Source organism: Lemur catta, chromosome 3 (genome assembly GCF_020740605.2).
Source record: "Lemur catta isolate mLemCat1 chromosome 3, mLemCat1.pri, whole genome shotgun sequence".
NCBI lineage: Eukaryota > Metazoa > Chordata > Mammalia > Primates > Lemuridae > Lemur > Lemur catta.
In genome coordinates, this window is record NC_059130.1 from 94,032,626 (window position 1) to 94,050,410 (window position 17,785).

General features: G+C 60.0%; 2 protein-coding genes across 8 annotated transcripts in view; one reads left to right on the top strand and one right to left on the bottom strand.

Moving 5' to 3' along the window:
• Positions 1-13,889, top strand: part of SLC6A9 (solute carrier family 6 member 9) — a 30,225-nt gene extending 16,336 nt beyond the window's left edge. The window contains exons 3-15 of one of the 7 annotated variants that reach the window (XM_045545614.1): positions 374-462; positions 1,149-1,222; positions 1,916-2,047; positions 2,411-2,681; positions 7,460-7,592; positions 7,796-7,930; positions 8,015-8,118; positions 8,772-9,009; positions 9,084-9,218; positions 9,329-9,428; positions 9,517-9,617; positions 12,351-12,521; positions 12,621-13,889. In XM_045545614.1, the coding sequence (XP_045401570.1) occupies positions 374-462; positions 1,149-1,222; positions 1,916-2,047; positions 2,411-2,681; positions 7,460-7,592; positions 7,796-7,930; positions 8,015-8,118; positions 8,772-9,009; positions 9,084-9,218; positions 9,329-9,428; positions 9,517-9,617; positions 12,351-12,521; positions 12,621-12,815 (1,878 nt within the window). In that variant the 3' untranslated portion in view covers positions 12,816-13,889. Of the gene's footprint in view, positions 1-373; positions 463-1,148; positions 1,306-1,915; positions 2,048-2,410; positions 2,682-7,459; positions 7,593-7,795; positions 7,931-8,014; positions 8,119-8,771; positions 9,010-9,083; positions 9,219-9,328; positions 9,429-9,516; positions 9,618-12,350; positions 12,522-12,620 lie in introns of all 7 variants that reach the window. The other 6 variants (XM_045545615.1, XM_045545619.1, XM_045545620.1 and 3 more) reach the window with 6 other exon arrangements.
• A 207-nt stretch (positions 13,890-14,096) lies between these two features.
• CCDC24 (coiled-coil domain containing 24) lies at positions 14,097-17,648 on the bottom strand. The gene is made up of 9 exons (XM_045545622.1): positions 17,571-17,648; positions 17,273-17,430; positions 16,894-17,069; positions 16,642-16,758; positions 15,847-15,921; positions 15,228-15,282; positions 14,700-14,769; positions 14,512-14,590; positions 14,097-14,427 (listed from the first exon to the last, which is right to left on the bottom strand). Exons 2-9 carry the CDS (start codon positions 17,396-17,398, stop codon positions 14,190-14,192), a joined length of 936 nt encoding a protein of 311 aa, XP_045401578.1. The 5' UTR covers positions 17,399-17,430; positions 17,571-17,648; the 3' UTR covers positions 14,097-14,189.
• Between the last annotated feature and the right edge of the window lie 137 nt (positions 17,649-17,785).

Below are 17,785 nucleotides of genomic sequence, written 5' to 3' on the forward strand. Positions count from 1 at the left end.
GCTCATCTCTGGGAGGCTGTCTCTGGCACTCGGGGACTCTCCATGTTTCTCTGTTGGTGACTCTCAGGGTCCCTATGTCTCCTTAGTGACACCCCCAGGCCCCTCAGGCTCTGGTTCAGGGCAGCTTGATTTCCTGCTCTGCGTGGTGAGGGTGGAAGGGCGCAGTGCACTTACTAGCGGCTGACCTCAGCGGGGCCCCAGGCCCCGGCCCAGCCCCCAATCTCCCCCTGTAGGCCTGCCTCCCTCCCTGGGGCAAATGCCCTCATCAGCCCCTCCTGACTTCGCCCCCACCCCTGCAGGCGACCCTCTCTTGTTTCAGAGAGACCCTTCTCCCTGCCTCCCTTTTCTGGAACCGCTCCCTCTGTTTCCCTAGCAGAGTCTGTCCTCAAAGTCTGGCATGATGCCTACAACTCTGGTCTCCTCCCCCAACTCACGGCCCAGCACTCCCCAGCCATGGCCCAGGTCAGCTTCCCCAGGGCCCCTCCCCAGCCGTGGGCAATATAGAAGGCTCCCCTGGGCCCCCCTACCCTGAGTCCCACAGCGCCCTCCCCAGGTCTGGCCCAGCTCAGCTGCTCCCCCACTTCCCCCCCAGCCCTGCCCACCTTGTGCCCCCAGAAAGGAGCCTTCAGCTGGGGGAGAGGGTCTGGCATCCCCACCCCCGCAGTCGCCTGCCCGTGGGCAGCGTGCTCAGCCTGGCGATGTGGTAGGCGACCGCCGGGGGGGGCTGTCTGGACACAGGCCCCTTTGTGCCCAGCCTGACTTGGCTGCTTGGTGTGAGGCTCAGCTGCTCCCAGATCCTTACCCAGAGGGCGGGGGTGGTTGTGGAGGGGCCAGAGGCCCTAGGTCCTAGCTCCCTTCCCAGTGTCCCACCTCTCAGATGTTGGCAGCAGCTCCTCAGGTGGGCTGGCGCACCTGGCACGGGGCGCTGGGGGGCTGGTGAGGGAAGCTCTGCTTGATGCCCTCTGGCAGCCGCTCCCCCTTCTCCCCTCCTCCGCCAGGCCTGCCTGCAGCTCCTGCCAGCAGAGGGGAAGCCCAGGTGGGGAGGGGCTTGGGGGGGCGTCCATGGTTTCCCTGCTTGGGGAGGCCCAGAGGGTCAGGCACAGAGCACAAATGCCTTGCTGATGGTGGCTTCTCTCCTGTCCCCACAGAATGGTGCTGTGCCCAGCGAGGCCACCAAGAGGGACCAGAACCTCAAACGGGGCAACTGGGGCAACCAGATCGAGTTTGTACTGACGAGCGTGGGCTATGCCGTGGGCCTGGGCAATGTCTGGCGCTTCCCATACCTCTGCTATCGCAACGGGGGAGGTACCCGGCGGGCACAGGGCAGGGACCACCCACTTGGGTAGAGCCCACCCATCAGGGCCTGGGCCACCCTCTCCCTGGCACAGACCCCACTGCAGATAAAGGCTGGCCTCCCGCCTGGTCTCCTTCACCCCACCCCTGGCATAGGCACCCTTTGCCCAAGGCAGATCACCCCAAACCCTGGCAGTCTGTTGTTCGGGCCTGGCCCTGCCAGCCTGCTCCCTTGAGGTGAGGAGAGGTGAGAAAAGCACCCCAACCTCCTGGGCTCCCTGTTCTATTTCCTGGGTTTCAATACCCCCCCAATGGTTCAGGGATATTTAAGGATCCCAGCAACTTATGTCTGTGAAATCGCTTGGTTAAACCATCAAATCCCACCCAAACGTAGTGGCTCTGAGGCCTGGATTCTGCCCAGAGCAGACTTCCTGGGAGCCTCTGTCAAGTTCAAAGACAGGCTGGGGAGCGTGTGCCTCGGACCCAGGCTCCTGCTCAGTGCCTGGCACGCTCCTCCTCAGGTCCCGCCCGATGGCGAAGGTTTTGCTGTTGGGTTCTGAGCAGGAAGCCCAGGGTGGGATCCCCCAAGCCCGTCCTGAGCCAGACCTCTCCTCACTGCCAGGTGCCTTCATGTTCCCCTACTTCATCATGCTGATATTCTGCGGGATCCCACTCTTCTTCATGGAGCTCTCCTTCGGCCAGTTTGCAAGCCAGGGCTGCCTGGGGGTCTGGAGAGTCTGCCCCCTGTTCAAAGGTGAGGCCGGGGCAGGGCCCTTGCTCACACGCACAGGCCCCGGGGGCCGTGCCGACTCGCCCACCTGCACAAACACCACCGACCCCCATGGGGCCACATCAGTGGCCAGAGCCATGGGCACACGCTGGGGTCCGTGTTTATTTGGCCTCCACCCTCCCCTCCTACCACGTGGATACACAGAACTCCTCTGCCCCTCCACTCGCCCTACCAAGGCCTTGACCTGTCCCTCCTGTGGCCTCCATCAAAGCCTGCCCCTTGGGCCCACAGGAACTGTTAACCTCGCCTCCTTCCCCTGGATGAGCAAGGCTCCTCCTGGCCCACTCCCACCCCAGCAGCGCTGACCGTGCCCCTCCCCTCCCCCAGGCGTGGGCTACGGCATGATGGTGGTGTCCACGTACATCGGCATCTACTACAACGTGGTCATCTGCATCGCCTTCTACTACTTCTTCTCATCCATGACGCACGTGCTGCCCTGGGCCTACTGCAATAACCCCTGGAACACGCCCGACTGCGCCAGCGTGCTGGACGCCGCCAACCTCACCAATGGCTCCCGGCCCGCCGCCCGGCCCAGCAACCTCTCCCACCTGCTCAACCACAGCCTGCAGAGGACCAGCCCCAGTGAGGAGTACTGGAGGTGAGGGCCCGCCGCCCCCCCTCTCCCCATCATGCAGCATGTGCAGCCCTCTGCGGGGCTGGGAGGGGTCAAGGTGGCTGAAGAGGGTTTGGAGAAGAGACTGACTTACAGAGAGCAATGGGAGCTGGGATGTAGAATCAGGGAGTCCTGACAGGGCAGCAGTGAGGGGCCTCCAGAAACCTGGCAAGTCTTCAGAGGAGAACGGGGGCTGGGGGGAAGGGATGGTGTCCTGGTGAGAAGAGCGTGAGCAAAGGCCCCAGAGCCAGGATGAGCAGAGGCTGGTCCTAAGGCTGAGGAGAGCCTGCTCTGAAGAGTGACAGGTTGGGGAATTCATGGGCCAAGGAGTGATCCAGGAGGCGGCACCACCTTCACCGAGAGCCACAAGAATTAGGCTTATACTTCACGCTGCAGAACACAAGGAGCCACGCAAGTTCCCTGAGCCAGGGGTGCCGTGATCAAGACATCCTGGCACACTTTGTTCAGAGGTGACAAAGAGACCAGAGTCCCAGGGCCAGCTGAAGGGAAGCTGCTGCTAGAGGTATCCTGGAACCCCTTGTCCCTGCCGGTGGGTGGAGGGACAGCAGGACATCCCGGGGAACCCATGGGCAGAGGGCTTTAGGGTGGCTAGGCCTCATTCATTCAGTCCACAAACATTCATGGCGCCTGCACTGCCAGGTCCTGTGTGCCCCTGGCGGGCGTGAGCGGCCCAGAGCCCTCACAAGGTGCCCCGAGGAGCTCACAAGCCAGTTGGGAGACAGATAGCTGGTCACTGTAGGGGCAGGAGCCTTGGCGAATGGTGTGGGCTGGGCAAAGGGGGTAGCGTGTAGTGCTGAGGGGGCAGGGCAAGCAGAAGTGGTCAGGGCGTCCCAGGAAAGGGAGAGCAGGAGGCCGGGGGTTGGCAGTGCCACGAGCAGGTGAGCAGAGGCCGGGAGGCGGCAAACTGGCGCTGGGGCAGGTGGAACGCGGCAATAAGACAGAAGAGGCCAGCGGGCACCGTACAGCACCGGCTTCCTGTGCCAGGCTAAGGGTTGGGGCTTTCTCTGCCATGTGACAGAGACCCACAGGGGATATGGATGAGGCCCCGGGGATACCTGAAGTCACAGCAGGTCCTCTAAGCCCAGTCCCGAAGGACGCAGCTTCCCTGTGCCAGCCTCTGTGCTGGGCTACAGACTCAGAGACAGGTAAGCCATGGCCACGGCCCTCGGGACTCAGTGTGGAGAACAGAGCTGCTGCCCCAGTGAGGGACAGGCAGACTGTCACTCAGGCACTGGACAGATCATTTCTTGAGCACCTCCTAGATTCCAGGTGCTGCTCTCAGAGAGCAGACAGAGCCGGGAGTAAGACACACAGGGATGCTGCCCCCAGGGAACTCACGCACAAGTAGGTGTTGTACTACGTCTGAGGCATGGTGTGGACTGGGCAACTTGATCCAGACTGGGGATGATGACACTTCCTGGAAGCTCCCAGAAACACAAAACCCCACCCACCCCTCAGCCCACTCCCCCTTCCCAGATGCCCCAGTGGTCCCGGGGCCTGTCTGCCAGAGATTCCCAGCCCCGGAGCCACCCAGGGCAACACTCTGGAGATTTGATCCAGTGAAGTCGGAAGTCTGGCTGGGGGGCTCGCTGAACTCCACTCCGCAGCGGGGGCTGGAGCCGGGCCTGCCTCACTGGCTGCTGTCCCGGGCGGGACTCTTTCCCCGCAGAGTGGCTCCCTGCTGCCCCCTCCTGGGGATCCTGGGAAATGCCCCTTAAGACAGCTTCCCCGGCAGGCTTCAAGGGAGGGAGCAGAGCAAGCAGCCCCGTTTCCTGAGCACCTACTATGTGCCAGGTGTATTATCTCAGTAGATATTATTATCCCTGTTTTCAGATCCAGAGGCTGCTGTTTAGAGGTTCGGGAGCTGGGCAGCATTCGCTGCGGCAGGATCTGTGTGCTCTGGCCACTCTGGCTCTGCTGTGGCTTGGTGTGCCTGGTGTGAATTAGGCTGATGGGGCTCTCTGTGCGGGTGTCCTTCGTCCTTACTCTCCAATGTCCCTTTGAAGAGCTGTGAGGAGGGCCCACAACAACTCTGTTGGAGCCCCACAACAACTCTGTTAGGTAGTGGCATTATTTTAAAAACCACCATTTTACAAGTGAGGGTAGCGACTCTAAAGAAAGATTAAGAGACTCCTCTTAAGTGGGAGAAGCACAAAAAGCAGATTTCTGAGCCCATGTCTGCCTCTTGCCCATTCACTGTCCTCCCCTGCCTCGCCACTGCGTCACAATCTGGTTTTACAGTCCTCTGTGCTGGTCCGGTTCCTGAGACGGGCCCTACACTCGTCACCAGGCTTTCTCACCTCCACGGGCCCGGTGCTGCCCTGCTCCTGGCATCTGGCTCCCATCCCCCAGCGTCTTCATGGCAGCTCTGGAGTCACATGGCCCTCGCTCAAATCCTGGCTCTGCCACTTACTGACCCTGTGGCCTTGGGAGGTCACCAAACTTCTCCAAATCTCACTTGTTCATTGTTAAATCGGGGTTGTTACAGTGCCTGCCTGGTCATAAAGATGAAGTGACATAGTGATTCACTAAGAACAGTGACAGGCGCTCACAGTCACTGCCACTGCTGGAGATGCAAGGACAGAGCTTAGGGGGTCCTGTTCTCAAGGCATTTACTGTCTGCTGGGGAGATAAGATATGTACGTGTATGTGGAGAAATACAAAAAATAACATGGAATGATCCCAGAGATATTCCATATGAAAAGACTTGTAAATATGTTAGGTTCCAAAAGTTCTTAGGTTAATTGTTTGATCTCAAAGGCACATGGTCCCAAACCAAAACGAAACAAAAAGACTAAATATGGTGCCATAAAAATAAAGCTAGAATTCATTATTTGGTTTCCAGGCTAGCCTTCTAAACTCTTGTATCCCTAGTACTGTAATGCTGTACTCCTGCAATAAAAAATATAACATAGGCCAGGTGTGGTGGCTTATGCCTGTAATCCTAGCATTTGGGGAGGCTGAGGCAGGAGGATTACTTGATGCCAGAAGTTTGAGACCAGCCTGGGCAACACAGCAAGATCCCTATCTCTACAAAAAAATTTTTAAATGAACTGGGCATTGGTGGTGGGCACCTGTAGTCCCAGCTACTTGAAAGGCTGAGGCAGAAGACTCACTTGAGCCCAGGAGTTCGAGAACAGACAAAAACTCCTGCTCTTATAGAGGACAGGTGACAAAATAACTAGGCCAAATAGTCTGACAGAGGCACCAAGTGCTGTGGAAGGAAATACAACAGAGGAAGGGAGGGGTGCTGGGCTGCGACGTGGGCTGCAATTTTCAGCAGTGTAGCCAGAGAAGGCCCCTTGGAGAGGAGCACACCTGAAGAAAGACTTGAAGGAGTTGAGGAGGGAGGGAGCCATTCGGACAAGCCCAGCTATATAGCATGTGGGGCCCAGCACAAAGTGAAGGTACAAGACCCTTGTTTACAGGTGTTAAGAATTTGGAGATGGCAATGGCAAGGCGTTATCCCAAGCACAGGCCCTGTGTGACTGCGTGGGTCACACACCCATGTGTGCGTGTGGATATTTGGGGAGAGAGCACCCCAGACTGAGGAGACAGCATGTGCAAAGGTCCTGGGGTGGGGGCATGCCTGGCATGTTTAAGGAACAAGGAGGCCACTGCTGCTTGAGAGGTGAGCAAGAGTAGGAGGAGAGGTGATCAAAGAGATGGCAGGGCAGGGGATGATGGGTCGAGTAGGGCCTTGTTGCCACTGTACGGGGCTGTGGCTTTTCTGCAGTGAGAGATAGGAGCCACTGCAAGGTTTGGTGCTGAGGAGGGACTATCAGAGTGCCCCTACAAAACCCTCAGAAGCTTCCCATCGCCCTCATGGCTTCTTACACTCAGTTCCCTTCCTACCCCTCACCTTCTCTCTGCCCTCCCCCACTGTTCCAGCCTAACTGAGCTGCCCCATGTGCCCAGGCTGAGCTGTACCATTTCGTGACCCCCTGCCCTGCTGCTGCTGCTCCCTCAGCCTGGCACACTCTTCCACCCCTCTTCACCCACCTCCTCCCCGTTCCTCAAACCACAGCTCCAGCTTCGCCTCTTTTGGGACACCTCCCACCCATGCCTCTCCCCAGGGGACTGAGAAGCCATTCTTGGCGTGCCTGCAGCACCCTGTACTTACCTCTGCCCTGGACCTTCCCACCCAGAGCAGTCCTGCTTGTCTCTTGCACCCTCTTCCCCAAGGGCCAGGATGGTGCCCTGCAGGTCTGCATGCCCAGCACCCAGCACAGGGCCTGGCTGGTTGGGGGGGCACAGCTGGTGTGGCGTAGGGCACCCGGATGGAGCCACCCAGAGGGGAGGAATTGGGTCCAATCATTGCTCGGCACTCCACTGCCTCCCTCAGTTCACTGGTGATGGGACAGATTGGTGTAGGTGACATGCTCACAGAAGGCTTCCTGAGCTGACACCTAATAGGACGAGGAGAGGGCATTCCTGAAGGGAGAAAGGCCCGAGCAAGGGCCTGGGGTGGGCCTGACCAGGGACAAGGAGACCACCCAGACATGGGATGTGGCCTCCAGGAGCCCTTGCGGGTTCTGGGGGAGGCTGCAGAACTGGGACTTGTGTCCTGCTCCCCAGGGGCTGCAGCAGGCAGGGGGTGCTGCTCCCACAGGGGCCCCCCTCTCACACAAACTGGCCACTGGGACCTCATGGCAAGGGAGGGAGCCGACAGGCTGGGCCCTGGGCCTTGGGAGTTTGTTGCTGGCAGCGGGGGCTGGCCCTCAACAGTCTCCTCTCCCCAGGCTCTACGTGCTGAAGCTGTCAGACGATATCGGGAACTTTGGGGAGGTGCGGCTGCCCCTCCTCGGCTGCCTCGGTGTCTCCTGGGTGGTCGTCTTCCTCTGCCTCATCCGGGGGGTCAAGTCTTCAGGGAAAGCAAGTATCCTTCCGCAGCAGGATCTGTGCCCACCCGGAAGACCCTGCCTGCCCCACCTGGGCTGTGCACGTGTTGGGGGGAGGCTAGGAAGGGACACGGGACGGGGAGAGGGACCAGAGGGCCGGTGGTGGTCGGGGCCAGGGGCGTGGTGCCCAGGGCGGGGAAAGCCCGGAGGAGCCCACGGAGCCCGTCTGGCACCCAGGTGGTGTACTTCACGGCCACGTTCCCCTATGTGGTGCTGACCATCCTGTTTGTCCGTGGAGTGACCCTGGAAGGAGCCTTCACGGGCATCATGTACTACCTAACTCCACAGTGGGACAAGATCCTGGAGGCCAAGGTGGGTTGTGGAGGGGAGCCCAAAAGGTGACAGGGAGGGGCCTGCCTCTGCCCACAGCTCCTCACCTGCCACGGCTCCCTGCAGGTGTGGGGGGACGCCGCCTCCCAGATCTTCTACTCGCTGGGCTGTGCGTGGGGCGGGCTCATCACCATGGCTTCCTACAACAAGTTCCACAACAACTGTTACCGGTGAGCTGCCCCTGCCGCCTGGAGGCTGCCCGTTCCCCGCCATTCTCTGCAGCCTGACCCCGGCTCTAGTGCAGCCCCCTGGCCCACCGGGACCCTCTTCCACTCATGGCCTTGATGTCCTGGGAACACTGGGTCTGGACCGAGTCACTGGAGAATGGGGAGAGATACTTTGGCTGGAGAGAGAAGAAGGATGGGGACAATGATGTCCCAGGGGACTGTGAGTACTCAAAAGCCTCAGGCCCACTTAAAAGGCCCAGAGCACACTTTGGGAGGCCGAGGCAGGAGGATCGCTTAAGGCCCAGAGTTCAAGACCAGCCTTGGCAATAGTGAGATCCCATCTCTACAAAAAATAGAAAAATTAGCTGGATGTGGTGGTGTGTGCCTGTAGTCCCAGCTACTTGGGAGGCTAAGGCAGGAGGATCGCTTGAGCCCTGGAGTTTGAGGTTGCAGTGAGCTATGATGATGCCACTGCACTCTAGCTCAGGTGACAGAGTGAGACCTATCTCAAAAAAAGGCCCAGACCAGACCAGAAAAGGAGCTGGGGCACCTTTGCTCCTGGAGCTTGCCCTGTGTCCATGTCTCCTCTTGGCCCCAGTCGGGGAGAGAGAAGCCAACAAATCTGCTGAACTCAGCCTCTGATTTCCTCCCATCAGGGACAGTGTTATCATCAGCATCACCAACTGTGCCACCAGTGTCTATGCTGGCTTTGTCATCTTCTCCATCCTTGGCTTCATGGCCAATCATCTGGGCGTGGACGTGTCCCGCGTGGCAGACCACGGCCCGGGCCTGGCCTTTGTGGCTTACCCCGAGGCCCTCACACTGCTGCCCATCTCCCCGCTGTGGTCCCTGCTCTTCTTCTTCATGCTCATCCTGCTGGGGCTGGGCACTCAGGTATGAGCTCAGGGCGGGGCTGCTGGCTTGGGGAGGGCGGGGGCGGGGCAGGCTCTGATGGTGGCGTCCTGCAGTTCTGCCTCTTGGAGACACTAGTCACGGCCATCGTGGATGAAGTGGGGAATGAGTGGATCCTGCAGAAAAAGACCTATGTGACCTTGGGCGTGGCTGTGGCTGGCTTCCTGCTGGGCATCCCCCTCACCAGCCAGGTAAGGACCCAGTGATGGGAAGGCTGGGCACGAGTTGCCAGGGTATATGGGGAACGGGTGGGGGCACCGAGGCCACGGGCACCCCAGCTCAGCTGTCGCCTGGCCCATAGGCAGGTATCTACTGGCTGTTGCTGATGGACAACTATGCGGCCAGCTTCTCCTTGGTGATCATCTCCTGCATCATGTGCGTGTCCATCATGTACATCTACGGTAAGTGCCCAAGCTCTCGGCGACTCCCATGTCCCAGCCCCTGGTGCATCCACCGTCCTGCCGGCCTGCTGACTCCCCATCTCTCCAGGGCACCGGAGCTACTTCCAGGACATCCAGATGATGCTGGGATTCCCACCACCCCTCTTCTTTCAGATCTGCTGGCGCTTCGTCTCCCCAGCTATCATCTTTGTGAGTTCCTTGGCTGGCCCTCCCTTCCCCTGCTGTCCCTTGGCCAGGTGTCCTTCTCTTGGGAACCAGGAAAGGGAGAGCAGGTGCCCCGCACCCACAGCTGTGGCCACTGGGAGGCTGAGGGAGGCTGGATGGGTACGTGAGACTCAGAGGCCCCCAGGCCTGGCAGGGTTAGGAAGGGAAAGCTGAGCCCTGTGTTTGACCGAGGGCACTGCCCAGGCTTAGAGAGGGAAATCGGCTGGCAGCAAGTCGAGTGAGTCAGCCCTGCCTCCCTGATGTTCCTGCCCAGAGTCCCTAGAGGGGCCTCAGGAGTCACGTTATTAATATCGGTGCAGCCTCTGCCTCGCTGATCTCACAGCCCAGCGCTCACTGAGGAGGTGCTCGGGGAGTGTGGCTGTGTGGTGTGGACATGTGAGTGCCCCAGAAGCAGCCCCCGGACCTGGAGCAGCAGGTTGTAGGAGGCTGATGTCGGCTCTGCATCGGGGGCGACTATGTGAGCCTCCCAGCAGTGAAGGGGCCTCTTCCTGCTGCCATGAATATCCAACAGCTGGGAAACTCCACAGGGGAGCTGAATTGGTGGGAGGAACGCACCATGGCAAGGAGCCAGGCACTTTCTGCACGCTGTTCATGTATTAACTCCTAATACCACTCTCCAGGGTATAATTGTTAACCCCATTTTACAGATGAGGAAACTGAGGCACAGGGATGTTGAGTACTTGGCCCATGGTTACACCGCCAATAAGAGGCAGAGCCGTGAGTCAGATCAGGTCGTCCAGCTCAGAGGCCGTGGGCCGGGCCTGCGCTGCGCTAGAGGCACCTCTACGCGAGGGAGGACGGCCCAGGCCTAAATCCATACGATGCGACTCTTTCTGTCTGGGTGGGAAGCTGGGGAGAAGGGGTGATGGTCGCTCCACAGAGAAGAGGCAGGGCTACCTCTGAGTGACAGTCAGAGCGTTGGCCTGGCAGCAAGAGCAGTGTCCGGAGTCACGCTCTTGTCATGTTTCTCAGTGCCACAGGGGGCTCAGCAACGCACTTCCACTGTGGCTTATGTTTCTGAATGAACAGCCCGCAGAGGGCCGAGGAGTGTGAGATGTTCCCAAGCCTGGCACAGGCATGGGCTCTGGCCACTGGCCCAGCCTTGAAACAGGAGAAGCGGAAGGCCCCTGCCAGTGGGGAGGCTGGGCAGGGCAGGCACCGCCAAGCAGCAACGTGCCATGCCCTGCGGGCTGTGGCCTGAGGGCAGCTCGGCGGATGAGGGTGCTCCCCACACTCAGAACACAATGCCGTCCTGGGGACAAGCTTGGGGCACCTGCCAGGGACAGGAGGCAGCAAGCGGGCAGGCAGAAGAAGGCTCTGCGAGTGCAGCCTCGGCCTGGGTCTGGCGTCTCCACAAGGTTGCAGCAAAGTGGGCAGGGCCCTCTCTGCCCAGGAAGCCAGGCTGGAGTCGCCTTTATGGGGGGCTCTGGGCTCCGTGGGCACATCTGTTTCTGTGCTGTTGTGGTTCCTTTTGGGGCTTTGCTTCTTTATATTTCTGAAAAGCTCTTTTTGACAAACTCTATCTTTCTGTCAACTCAAATAAGGGGTTTGTCCACGCGTGGATCGGAATCTAGTTCCATTCAGGGAAACTTGTTGCATGCAGAGTCCCAGGAGGGGTCCCCCGTTTGGATGTGGGTCTTGCACTCCAGAATTTGGTCACAAGGAAGGCCAGAGGAGCCCGAGCTCCGGGATGTGTCTGAAGGCCCAGGAGGAGGACACTGAGCCCTCCTGGCACAACAAGGCACCCCCGAGGCCCTCTGGGTGGCTGGTGAGCCACAGGCCTGTCCCTCTGCCTCCTTTCACTTTTTTGTTGCTGTGGCCGCAGGCTTTATTTCCCATCGCACTCATCTCTCTCCAGAGAGGCTCCCGGAGCATCCATAGCATAACACTCACCACTTCCAGCCTTCGGAGCCTCCCCGGGCTGAATGTCATGGTCTCCACCGCCATAGACAAGCAGGGCTTCACCCTGCCCTCTCCCCCATCCCCTTCTGCCTTCTGCACAAATCCGTTCACATCAACAAATGAGACTGTGCCAGGCACTGTACTGGGCACTGGAGACCCTGAGCTGATGCAATCCCAGGAGCTCTCAGGTCTGCGGGAAACATTAAACAAAGTAACTCTAAGGGACGCAGATGGCAAATGCCACTGACAGGCCCTTCAGAAGGAGACAGGGGAACCTGGGGCAGCTTCTTGAAGGAGGTGGCACTGGCTTAGGGTTTGACTGAGGCAGGTGCAGAAGGTGATTGCCCAGTAAACGAAGAGAGTGTGGGAATTACTGGGTGTACAGGAAATGCTGGAACAACGTGCCAGCAAGACAAGCCGATGGCGCTTTGCAAGGCAAAAGCCTAAAGCCGGAGATTTGGCTTCCTTGCCTCGCTAGGCAATAGGGAGCCACAGCACGTCTTTGAGCAGAACTGACTGGCTCCCAGAGGCAGCAGCAGCTTGACTGCTGTCTGGACAGTTGAGGACTATGGCGAAGAAAGACCTCTCCCCTCCCATGGTGCCTTCCTTGCCCCGTTTCCCGGCTCCGCCTGCTTCTTCCACTGCCCGGCTGTTGACAGTCACCCCTGCCCTGCCCGAAATGCCTCTTTCTAGCTTGGGGAGCCGGAGAGGAAGGGGTGCTGATAGGAGGGAATGCCTGGGGTCTGGGCGGGGCTCCGGACGGGCCTCACGCCCACTCCCACCCGCCCCTTGCAGTTCATTCTCGTCTTCACGGTGATCCAGTACCGGCCCATCACCTACAACCACTACCAGTACCCAGGCTGGGCCGTGGCCATCGGCTTCCTCATGGCTCTGTCCTCCGTCCTGTGCATCCCACTCTACGCCCTGCTCCGGCTTTGCCGCACAGATGGGGCCACCCTCCTCCAGGTGAGGGCTGTGCAGCCAGGCGAGGGGGGATGGATGGGGCTTAAAGGCTCCCTCTGACTCGCCCCCCACCCCTGTGTCCCATGCCTACCTCTCATGCAGCGTTTGAAAAATGCCACAAAGCCAAGCAGAGACTGGGGCCCTGCCCTCCTGGAGCACCGGACTGGGTGCTATGCCCCCACCATAGCCCCCTCTCCTGAGGATGGGTTTGAGGTCCAGCCGCTGCACCCGGACAAGGCCCAGATCCCCATGGTGGGCAGTAATGGCTCCGGCCGTCTCCAGGACTCCCGGATATGAGCACAGCTGCCAGGGGAATGGCCCCATCACCACCCTGTGCTCCCACCACAGAGACTGGGGAGGCAGTGGACAGGTGTCACCGCCTGCCCCCTGCCACACCCTGGCCAGGACGGCTGCTGTCACCATGGCCACCACTGCTAGTGTGGTCATTTGTGCTCGTGTCCCCGTGTTTACACGTCCTTTGGATGCCAAGATGGCAGCTGGGGGTGGGGGTCACGAGGGGAGGGTTGCCGGGGAGCCCAAAGCACTTTGGAGAGGTCTCGGGCCAGGTCCTCCGCGGCCTGCCTGGCTTTACATGGCCTCTGATGCCCTCGCACTCTGCCCTGAGCTGAGGTTCTGGGTAGGTCCCCGCCTGTCCCCTCCTTGGGCCTCCAGCCCCATGACCAGTGTTCCTGCCCTCTGAGCAGACTCCAACCTCTGCCCAGGCAAATTTGGATCTTCCTACCTGAGGGCACGGGGAGGGGTTGGGAGCTGCGCAGTGTTACTTGTCAGGCTGTACTGCCCAGCCCTGTTTATCTGTGTAGTTATTTTTGTAAAAATTGTATTATCTGTGGTTGCCACCCCTCACCCCCAGCCTCGGGTCCAATCCGTCTTCCAGGCCTGCTTGCACCTCACTCGGCTGCTCTGGGGTCTCTGTGCCTCGTCCCAGCCCTGGCTGTCAGGCCCAGCCAGCAGAGGCCGTGACCCAGCAGCCTGCCCAAAGCACTTGTTTCTGGGGGACCGGGGTGGGGGCTGCTCAACAGGAGGCTCAAGTCCAGAACCCTGGGGAAGGGGGCCCTGCACGTCACCCTCTTCCCCCAGACCAGGCTAAAGGCCCTGTCTTCCCAAACATGCTGCCCTTGTTCACGTGCCAAATGGCCCCAGCCCATGTGCCCCCTTCGCCTCTCTGGAGCCAGAGCTCCTTCTCCCAACACTGCAGTGTCTGTCTGTCCGTCCTCTGTGCAGTGACAGCCCCCGCCAAGCCACCTCTAATCCTCTGTAGCAATAACGGTGCACCGCCCACCCCCACCCATCGTGCACCACTAGGATTTTAAAGTCCATAGATTTTAATGAAATTTCTATTCCTGTCTCTGAGCTTCTGCTGTGCTTTGTCTGGGTCCCCCAGGGAACGAGAGTCAGGGCTGGGATGGGACCTCTGTCTGCAGAAGAAAGGCCAAAGGCTTTGAGCATTGGGACAGATGCCCAGCGGCACAGCCCCAGATACAGGGATCTGGCAAGGGGGTGGGGCAAGGGCCAGACAGATGGACAGCCCTGGGGTCCTGGCGAGAGCTCATCCAGACTCCAGCTGAAGCTGGCTGGGCCATGGCAGCTGAGAGGCAGCAGCAGAGAGGGTGCATTCCAGCAGGAACAGAAGCCCACTTTGTGACCAGCCCTTCAGGTTGGCGCCTGGGGCACCGCACTGGACACCGGGGTGGAAGTTGGCCCTTCCCTGGGTCTGCACCGAAGCTGCCGTCCCCAACGGCAGCTGGCAGCCTGGCCTCCAGGTCGGGGACAGTGCTCCAAAGGAGGTGCAGGCAGGTGGCACTGGAGAGGCGCAGCCCAAACTCCAGCAGCCCCACGGAGGCAAGGAAGGGGTCTGAGCCCCTGAGTGGAGGACCCCAAGGGCCACCGCCTAGATAGGAAGGAGGAACTGTAAGGAGGCGGTGGCCTGACCCTTCAGCCCACCCTGCCTGGCCATCTACCTGCTTTGGTTTACCTGTGGTTGGGAGAGACACAAGAAGGCCCCGGAGATGCCTGCAGCTCCTGTTCCATGGCACTCCTCTGTTCCTTTAGCTCTGGAGGACAGATACAGCTGAGTCACGGTGCCCAGCTCTTCTGGGGTGTGTGCAAGTGCAGGGCAGAGAGCAAGAGGCTGGGTGCTCTGGGCCTGCTCAGGGTCCTCACCTGCCAGGGTGGGCTCCAGGGTTGCCTCAGAGGGGTGGCAAGCCCGCAGGGACTCCTCTTCCAGGCAGCACTGCAGGGAGAGCTGGGTCAGTGCCCAGCCTCAAGGGAGGGGTGGGACAAGGGAGGATACAGAGGCCAACATCCCTGGGGCAGGGCCCAGGAATGTGCCCGTGCAGCCCCCTCAGCCCAACCGCCATGAGGGCAGCCCCCGAGGGAATTCCAGCCCTGCAGGAAAGCCGAGTTTAGTGAGATGGTGGTGGAGCCTGTACCCAGACTTAGGTGAAGGAACGAGGCAGAAGACCTGAGGCAAATGCAGCAGGTTAGTCTCAATCTGCTGGACTTAAGCGTTCAACCAGAATCCTGGGTTTCTAGGATTTCACACAAACACACAATGTGCACACGCGAGAAATGGATGCAGGAGTCATACAACCTTTATGTGCACATATGTACGAAGACACGCATACACCCAGGCGAGAAGTTTACACTCAGCAGTGAGGCTCCGGGGGAAGGCCCAGGGCTGCGGCTCACCTGCAGGATGGGGATCTCCCTCTCCAAGGTGCGACACTCCTCTTCCAGGAGGCCCCTGGGACACGAGGAGCATGGCAGCCAGATCCAATGTCACAGGACCAAGTCTCAGCCAAGCCTACCACATGGCCCCAACCTCCAGCCTCACCGAGAGCCCCTCCAGCCCTTACTTTCTCAGCCCCTGTTGCTCTCTGCTGCCTGGCAGCTGCCCCAGCATAAACTTCCAGCCCCCATCAGGCTCCTTCTGGAGAGGCTGTGTCTCCTCCTTGCCCACCTCACAGTTCCCACCCTGGAAGCCACCATCCTCTCTCTTCTGCACTATTGCCCTGGCTTGTGACTCTTCTTGCCTCCATCACAGCCCTTCCCCTGCTTAAAACCCTTTCGCCTTTCATGGCTACCCTCCACCCCTACCCCGTGTCAGGATAAAATTCCTAGGGCCCTGGCCCCTCTGACATCTGTCCTTGGCTACCTCCTGGTAACAACCTCATTAGCTCTGCAGCAACTGGCTGTCCTTCTACTCAGCCTGACACAAGGTAGCTGCCCCAGCACCTCAGGACCTGTCCCTGTCTCCTGTCCTGTCTCCACCCCCACCTACACACACTCAGGTGCCCCTGGGCCTCACCTCAGGTGTCTGGCAACCTGATCAATGTTGGACACGTTCAGTTGGTCCTTGAAAACGCTGAGGTCCCTGTGACTGCTGCTGGCAGATGAAATCAACATCACTTTCCCCATATTGCCCACCCCAGGACTTCAGGACACAAATACCACTTCTCCTAGACAATTCTGTGTGTTTTCTCGCAAAGGCAATGTAGTACAGTGCAATGGTAAGAGTTTGGGAGCCTGAGTTTGCAACTGCCAACCTTCACTGTGTGCAACCTCAGGCAAATCACTTATTCTTTCTGAACTTTAGTTTCCTCGGGTGTAAAATGGGGATGCTGCCCACCTCCTAGGGCTGTGTGAGGATTAGAATAAGAAACTGTTACCATTCACTTCTTATGAGCACGTATCTCATTCAGTCCCAGCTGTAAATACCTCCCCCTCAGCTGTCCCTACCACTCTAGCCCCGCCCTCGATGCTGTTCTCTAGGCCTGAAGGACAACTGCCCACTGGACATGGCCTCCTTTCCTCCCTTTTCCTGCAAAGCTCTTCTCTCTTTCATCTGCTAGAAAACTGCTTTTCATACTACAACACCCAGATCAAACCAGTCGTTTTCTCCGGGAAGCCTTGCCCCCGTGCCCAAGCTGGTTAGGTGTTAGATTAGGAAACCTCTGGGTTTCCAAAGCCCTCATGTGCTGATCTCTATCACAAGTGGCCGTAAAAGCGTCCAGCTCCTCCATGGAGGCAGGTGGAACCCACTAGCTGGCTGGGGCCCACTGCCAAGTGGGGACAGATCCCATCTCTCCTACCAGCACTTTACCTGGATTCACCAGCTCTCATCTGGAATATCTCTGGTTCTGGCAAATCACACCTGGGCTCCTCCAAGGCAAAGCACAGGACCCTGGGGCTATACTGGACCCAAGCCTGGGCCTGGTCTCTGCAGAAGGTGCACATGAAGGAAGCTGAGGGGCTTCTTTCAGGAAACCACAGGAAAGACGACCCTGGCTCCTTGTCAGGGGCAGGGCCAGCCCACCAGCCGTCTGGGGAAGGGGCCCAGGTCTGAGGCTCCCACCTGCCCTCGCAGATGGCCTTGTGGCGGAGACCCTGGAGCAGCTGCCGGAGTTCCTGGCGCATGAGGTCCCTTAGGTGGGGCGGCGGTGCCAGAAGAGAGGAGGGGTCAGAGATGGGGCGAGAACTGGGGGCTTGGGAGGATCGAGCCTCTTGGAGCAGTGCCCGTAACGTCGCCACCTGCAAGCAGAGCTGGAACGCCTTGCAACTGGGGAGGGAGGTGACGAGAGTGGGGTGGGGGGCTGGGGGAGTGAGGGGTAGGGCGGACAGTAAGATCTGACAAGACCTGGGGAGTTACCAGGCAGGGCCAGGGACCGGAGGAGGAGGGAAATCGGCTGAGTGTTGGGGCAGGCCAGGGGCGTGGCCCCCTTCCCACTCCCCACCTCCGCCCACAGCTCCAGGCTCAGGTCCACCGCCGCCTCCCCCAGAATTCTCTTCACTTCGGGCCGCTCCGGGAGCGGAACGTGCTCCTCCACCAGCTCCCACAGCGACGGGGAGTCCCGGGGCATGGCCCGCCAGCGCCACAGTGCCCTGCTGACACCTGCGGGGCGGTTCCGAGCGCGGCTCTCACTGCGAGCCCGCTGGTCGCCCGGGCCCCGCCCACCTGAGCCCCGCCCGACTCCAGGCCCCGCCCCCAGGCCCCACCCAAGTCCCGCCGCCGGCCCCCGCCGCAGGAATTACCGCGTCCAGAGCCGCCAGTCCCTGGCGCTGTCTCTTCTGCCCCTCTCTGGCAGACTCTCGGGGGCCGCGGTTCCAGGCCACGGCGCCCCGGAGCCGACAAGTGGGAACCCGGGTCCTACCCCGCCTCTTCCGCGCGGCCGTCACCCGGGAAACCGCGCCGCGACTCCAGGCCCCGCCCCTCGGAGGCGCCGGCCCCGCCCCTGCCAGGCCGGGCG